The 7,428-nt window shown below is 40.6% G+C and overlaps 1 protein-coding gene across 1 annotated transcript; it reads left to right on the top strand.

Moving 5' to 3' along the window:
• Positions 1–2,142: 2,142 nt before the first annotated feature.
• On the top strand, positions 2,143–4,444 carry LOC104459932 (ferritin heavy chain-like; the record flags this gene model as incomplete). Its single annotated transcript, XM_010085574.1, has 2 exons — positions 2,143–2,289; positions 3,601–4,444. Coding segments are annotated over 2 exons (651 nt in total), but the record flags the coding sequence as incomplete, so codon positions are not given.
• Positions 4,445–7,428: the final 2,984 nt, after the last annotated feature.

The raw sequence follows: 7,428 nt of genomic DNA, 5'->3' as shown, positions 1-7,428 counted from the left end.
GCCTGCCCCGTTACTGGACCTGGCGGGACCGAGGGCTCTCCGCACCCCGACCCTGTCAGAGCTGCCGGCCCGCCACGGTCTGGCTGCTGCCGGTGCGCTTACCCCGGGCTGGCTCTGGCCGGGCTGGGGAACGGCCAAAGTCGGGAACAAGCAGGTGATGAATCGGGCAGATTCATCGTCTAGACCTGCGCTTCTGGAAAGAGGGACAGGAACAGGGAACGCTAACAGCTTTGGAGTATAACTTGTGGGTGGCTTTTTCCTAAACTTTGTATGTAAAATAGTCATGTGTGGTTAACTGGTGAAATAACAGTTCGTGAGCGTAGCTGTTGGCTTAGGGTGTTTTGCTTCACAGGTAGGAATGTTGGACGTGGATTAAATCTCTGATACCACGTAACACTCATGCCAGAATTGTGTCTGGCTACAGATGAAATATTAAGGCAACACGTATTTTAACAAAGCCATTAAAATAAAAACCAAAATTATCAATGCCATCCCTTCTGATGCCAAGCATCTACTGAGAAGCAACACAAGCATTCAATATATCCCCAAGATCCTTTGATCAAGCTTGGTGTCAAGTATTAGTTCAATAAAATTTTAAGTGTGCAGTAAAACCCCTACTTGTTAAGCCTGTGGGTTAAAATAATACTAGTAATTGGCAGCTGGGTGGGATGGAGAAATCAAACCTAGAAATGTGAACATCTTAATGATTGACAAAGATTTACCTTAACAGTTAAGCAGGTGTGGTAACTTGTGCTCTCCTTGAAGTCATGCAGCACACTTGCAGTGAGAACTGGTTATGAAACACTGAATCTTGACTCTTCTGTCAACAAAAACATGAATGAATAACTTCAGCAAAAGGATTATGCAAATATTGCAATTAATGTTCTTAATAAAACATTCCAATATGTACTTTCTCTTGAATGGTTTATGGTCACAAGTGTATGTGTATCACAGGTTTGGGGTATCCCAGATGGCCGTAAAAACAGAAGAACAAATTTAAATTGTGTATATAACTCTTTGCATTTTTTTTCTAAACAGAGCAACATAGATGAGACACAAGTATTTCATATTTAAGCAGGGTAAGAAGGAGAAAAAATTATGAAATGCACATGCTTGTTCCTCACCCCTCCTAGGCAGGGTACAAGCCAACAGTTTGATGTGCAGTACTCCAATCCAGAGTATGTCCAAGAGAGGAAGCTGTGCTGTGTTGCATATGCATGTTTAGGCAACCAGCAGATCAAGATGTTGTAGTTCCCTCAGTTCGGTTCTCGGCATATTCCCAGCTGCTGCTTCTCATTCTCTTCAGTGTTTGAGGTGTGTAGAGACAATGTTGAAACTAGTAAAAGCTGGCGGCTCTCCTTTGCTACCTGTTTCTAATACATTCTCTTCATGGGGCAGCAATACCACGGATAAAATTTTTCTAATGTAAGAGATGGTAGATCTATTAGTGTAGTTAAACATAGCAGTGGTTAAAGTTGTTACTTTCCCATACAGAACAGAACAAGGCCTGCAGTGGGTTTAGGGTGTAGTACTTCTGAAGTATTCCCAGGCATGAGCTACATACAATATTAAAGGTGCATACAGTATAGTTTGGTAGCAGTATTCTTCATTTTGGAATAACATTATCCATACTGAAGGTGATAAACAAATGCAAAGTTGTGCTTGTTCTCGTTTTGGTATGTGCCTCATCTTTCTCACACCTTTGAAAGCTAACTTTTCACTGGAATGCTGACCTGAAGGGAAACAGCTTGTTCCCTGTGCTGGGACTATGTTTAAGAAACAAAACAAACAAAAAAACAACCCCACAATATACAACAACAAAAAAACCCCACTTCCCCCCTCCAACCACTCATAAATAAAATATTCTGAGGATCTCTGACTGCTACTGAGAAACAACATCAGTACTACACTTACCTGTCCAGTATTAAAGGAGAGGAGTTCTAGTAGAGGTACGGAGATTTTTCATTTAAGACCATAACGACTTACTTCATTTATAGCAGAAATTTGGATTAAGGTCTTCAGAGAGATTGTGTTGGTAGAATAGCTTCCATTGGAAGGGTCTCCAGAGTTCTGATAAAGCCATGTTCTGCTGCGAGTCCCATCTCCAGCAAATCTTAACTTTTTTTGTGTGTGTGTGCTTAGGGTGAAAATTTTGATCAGTCACATGTTGCTCTGCCAAATGTTTCCAAGTTCTTCTTGCATCAAGCTCTGGAAGAGAGAAAAGCAGCAGAGGCTTTGATGAAGTATCAGCAAGAAAGAGGAGGCCATTACTGTTCTAAAACCATCCAGGTGGGTAGCAGACAACAAGCTTTCAAGAATTTGCAATCTGCAGTAATTAACTTCTTGCATTATATTGTTGGTATTTCAGATCCCTGCATTCATCCACTATTAGATTTCCAGATATAATTTCCCTGACATATTAGCGTACGTGGTTTTGTTCTTGATTGTGATGCCTAGAAGCTGTCAGACATCAATCCTAACTCTACGGGGTTGCTTTCTAGTCCAAAAGAATATGAAAAATAGTCCCCATTTTCTTTCACTCAGATGGAGACTGCTGTTTCCAGTGTGCTCTAATGGATTATGAGTCCCCTTAACTGTGCTGAAACAGCCCATTTATCTCCTTCACATTGAAACTAAATAGAAGCCATCAGCACCTAAGAAAGGTGGCAAGGAAGTAGGTAGGAGAAACATCCAGCTTGGGGTGGTAGTTGATCTGCTGGAGCATAGCTCAAGATAGAATTTGAACTAGAGATTTGACTCAGGCTTGCACAGGTATGAAGGAATAACTGAAAGTTATCAGGAAAAAAAAAACCCAACCCTTATTTGTTAAAGACCAAGAGGCTGATTCTCCTCTGCCAAATTAGTATTCTGTAAATAGTTAATACTGAATGCTTTTCTTTGGCCTATCACAGCAGTTTTTAAGCTGTAGAAAGTAAAAATAAAAAGGTCATATTGAAAAACTTACTAAATATTTGGTTTGAATCAACAAGACCATATAGCAGTATTCTGGTACTTAAAGGGGGGCTACAGGAGAGATGGGGAGGGACTCTTCATCAGGGAGTGTAGTGATAGGAAGAGGGGTAACAGTTTTAAGCCGAAAGAGAGTAGATTTAGATTGGATATTGTGAATAATTCTTTCACTGTGCGGGTGGTGAGGCAGTGGCCCAGGTTGCCCAGAGAAGCTGTGGATGCCCCATCCCTGGAGGAGTTCAAGGCCAGGCTGGATGAGGCTTTGAGCAACCTGGGCTAGTGGGAGGTGTCCCTGCCCATGGCAGGGGTTGGAACCAGATGATCTTTAAGGTCCCTTCCAACCCAAACCATTCTGTGATTCTATGATAGGGTTTCCTGGTGTAAGAATGCTCCTCAGGCATAGCTATCTAAATCTCTATTACTTGAAAAAGTGCTTGGGTTCTGACACTTCTGTATGTTTGCAGACATCCAACTCTGCAAAAACCAACAGATGCTCCAAACTAGAAGGAGCTGTTGCAAAATCCTATCACACCTTGTTTAGAGCACCAGGGAAGTTGCAGGAGACCATCAGTGAATACAGTTAAGATAAGCTGTTCTTCTGAATTAATGGAATTCTGTCTTTGTTTTTAGAAACCAAACTATGAGTATGCAGTCGGTCTGATGAAAGCCCTGGAAGTAGCAATGGTACAGTGGAAAACTATGATGCGGTATTTTGAAGAGCTTTATGCCCTGAGTATCGAAAGTGCAGACCCTCATAGCGCAAGCACTATCAAGAGTCAATTTATTGGGCCCAAAATCCGGAAGATCAAGCTGATGGGAGATCTGCTGACCAATGCTCGCAGGCTTGACTGTTCCCAAGATGGCAGAAATAGTCTTGGGGATTATTTTATGGACCGGCTGCAGAAAGAGTTCAGAACATGCACAGAGCCAGAGTGTAGTCAGCACTGCGGCCCCTGCTCACCTCTCCAGCAGTGTACAGGATCTGCAGAGGGTCTGAAGCGACCCCAGAGAGAATTTTCCCAGCACAGAAATGGCATAGGGCCAGCATGTGCAACCATTTACTGCACTACCATGCTGCCACAGTGTAACGATGGGACAGGAGCAAAAGTGAAGCAGAGCAGGGAGGGACTTTAATGCTGTGGCTGTTGCAGCTACAGGGGAGCTCCTAAGGCAGACCTGTATGGACAGCAGCCTTGAGACCAGAACTCAGGAGATGTGATGCTGTATTGCTCCTCCTGCTTTTACACGCTTTTCCTTTGTCCTCAGTTGAGCCACAGCTCAAAATCTAGACCATACCATTATTTTGTTTAAGTGATAGCAGGGTTGCTAGTTACCTAGGCTGTCAGCATTAGTTCCACTTTTATCTATGCAATTCTTTCTGGAAGCCAAAAGCTTTTAAGCCTCTTTTCTGTCTTAAATGATTAATAGGATTAGTTAGTGCAAATTATTTTTAACAATATATATAACTTTTATTAAGAAAAAAAAAAAAACAAAATGCAACTTTTGTACAAGGAAATTTCTATGGGGCAGAAAATCCCAAGACTTAGTTTGACATTATTAGAGATTTTATAGTACTAACATTTTACACTACTAACAAGTATACTAACATAATGAACTTTTTAAAAATACTGGTTTTAAAACAAAGTTTTCTTGTCTTCTATCAATCACATTAGCAATTTAAATAAGTAGCGTAATTCATTTACTTATCACCCAGTTATTTCTAGTGGTATAATTCTCCAAGATAAAGGCTGCAAACACTTCCTCAACAGTAGGAGTAAGACAATGTGCTGGGTTTCTCTGCAGTTATTTGCCAAGTTGGCTTTTCTGATCCTTAGCAAGCAGATGAGAGCAAATTAGGGGTTCTTATTGTGTGTGATATTTACAGGTTCTAGTGCATAGCCTGCCAGTGTCACTGAAGACACTAGCTCTAGGGCTCTGTCCAGACCTAACCTAGGATGGTTGCTCTAATTACCATACAGACCCCTGTTTCTGCTTGCTAAATTATGGTATTACTGTGGTACTACTGCTAGTGCTTGTATTCTCTATCTTGGTCCTCGGTAGAGGAATAAGATCCTAGTGAAGGTGCAGCACAGTTAATTAGAATTGCATCATAAAGAGTGGACACTCATTAGTTTTGCATTTCAATTTGAAGGTCTATTAGCAGCACCACACCTAAGGCTTTTACTTTCGCTATCTTGGTTAAAGTTCAGAGGTGTCCCAATTCCTTCCATCCATGTCCTACAGAGTGCCTCTCTTTCTGTACACTGGCTACCAAGTCAGCTAAGAAGAGCAACAGGCTGGATCAGCTGCCTGCAGCTAGGTTTTTTTCTCATTATATACAACATATTTTATGCAATTGGGGTTTGCTTCCTTGAAAGATTGTCTCACACTTTTATGTAATACTATAAGTGATACTCCTATTATGCTTGAAAATAAATACAGTTCATTGTTTATAATGGCACTTTGCATTTACATTGTATTCCCCAATTTACCATGTAGGCATGCTAGTATTCTTCTCCAAGAGGTCTTGCGTATGTGTACAAAGCTGCACCAGTATTTTTCTGCTACTAAGAAAGTTGCACAAGATGGAAAAGTAGACCACAGAATGAAAATAAATGTCGGAAAACTGCATTAAGAATACTGCACAATGAAACATTTTCAGTAAACGTTTTTTATACACAGCTGCAGTTAAGTAGCCATTTCTGCAAAACTGCATTAGCTCACCTGCTTTCTGTTGGTGTTGTAACACAGGACAACTACAATGCAGATACTTTACCAATCTTTTTGTTAATATGATTCAGCTGGGGAAGGAGGGAGTCAGTTTAAAACAATCCTTGTATTCACCTGTAAAGAATACTGCAGTGTGCCACAAGAATGGCTTGAAGCACTTTTAGCAACATGCTAGATTTGCCTGTTTTGAGATGGCTGCTCTCTAATACAGCAGTAGTTTAAAAAAGATATTTCCACTGGGGCTAGATTCGTGCATCCTCATGCTGAGCATACCTTATTGAACCATTAGTTCCACTGACTGCAACTCAAAAGTGAATAAAAACAATGGAATCCATCCCTCTCAGTAGTGAAATGGTAGCTTACTAAGTATGAACAGAACAAATCTACTAACTGAATTATAAACTAGTGCCATGTAAACCCCCTTCAAATACTACTGGTAATGTTTGACCTACTTCTACAACAGTCTTCTCCTCTAAGAGTTGGTGACCTTCTGAAATGTAGGTACAGCCTCCTCCAGGGTTTCCAGCACTTAAGACTGTCTTCTACTTTAAATGAATTACAACTTAACAAAGAACCCCACATTTAAATTTTTCAAAGCAAGACTTACTTGCCTCTTCTTTTTCTCTGAAATACTGCCACGCCCATTTCTCAGAGCCTTTTCTCATATTCATCTTTGTACCCAAATGTATCCACATATTCGCAGACTTTAAGTGTTTCTCCCTTTTTCAAAACACTTTCTGGACCCTCTGCCTGAAGAGACAATTCTGTTAATTTTAGATAAACTCACAATCAGCTATTTTCTCAGTCTCAAAAAGAAAAGATAATTCAATCAGTTACTGTAGATAACAAGCTCTTGTCCACATGGTGCTTCTGCTGAGAGGGCACATATGCTTATGAGTATGATCTCACACTTTGTGAACGATACCTGTCTGTTGTGTATAGGATGAGTCTGTCCATGCTTCTCAGCACAAGAAGTACAACCTGCCTCTGCCTTCCCAGCTTCTTTTTCAATCACACCCTGAAAAAAAGGAAATGAAGGATGAATGTGGAACAGGTATGAGAGTAACAACACTTAGAGCAACTTTACAAATTCTCTTTTCTTTCATACACAAACTCCTGTATCTGTACTTCCAAAGCAATGCCCAAACCATTCAAACATACAATCTGGGAGAGCTCAAAATAGCTACAGCAGCACCAGCACCTCAAACTGGAAGCTCTGGAGAGACCTAATCTTTACTGAAATTACGAGTTACAGCCACAGAGGCTTCCAAACATGTATTAGCGATTGCATACTTCCAAATGCTTGCCGTAAGCACTACCTATGGTTGCACAGAAACGGCCCTTGCTGCTGCCAGCTCTCAGAGTGAGGAATTCTCTTGAAGTCTCTAGGTGGAGATCATACTGTCATTCATCCTCTCCACTGTGGCCACACAAAACTGAGACTGAGGACCTCACGATTTGTTCTCTGCAAGGACTTTTTTTTCAGGCCCCACCATACAAGACAACATCTTTCTGGACAAACCCATTGTTGGGAATAATACTGGAAAGTTAATGTTAGTTCTGGTTTACATGTTCAGTTGTTACAGCATACAACTATTTCTCATTTATACTTATTGTGCATTATCGTATACCTAGCACTATTTTGAATACAAATTATTTTACTTTTTTAACTGTTCAATAAAGATTTTTTTAAAAATAGTTCTGTTCATTCCATCTGGATCAAAGAAC

This window comes from Pterocles gutturalis, unplaced genomic scaffold (genome assembly GCF_000699245.1).
Source record: "Pterocles gutturalis isolate BGI_N339 unplaced genomic scaffold, ASM69924v1 Scaffold47941, whole genome shotgun sequence".
Lineage (NCBI taxonomy): Eukaryota > Metazoa > Chordata > Aves > Pterocliformes > Pteroclidae > Pterocles > Pterocles gutturalis.
Note: the sequence above shows the minus strand (reverse complement) of the source record. Positions and strands in the feature narration are given on the sequence as shown.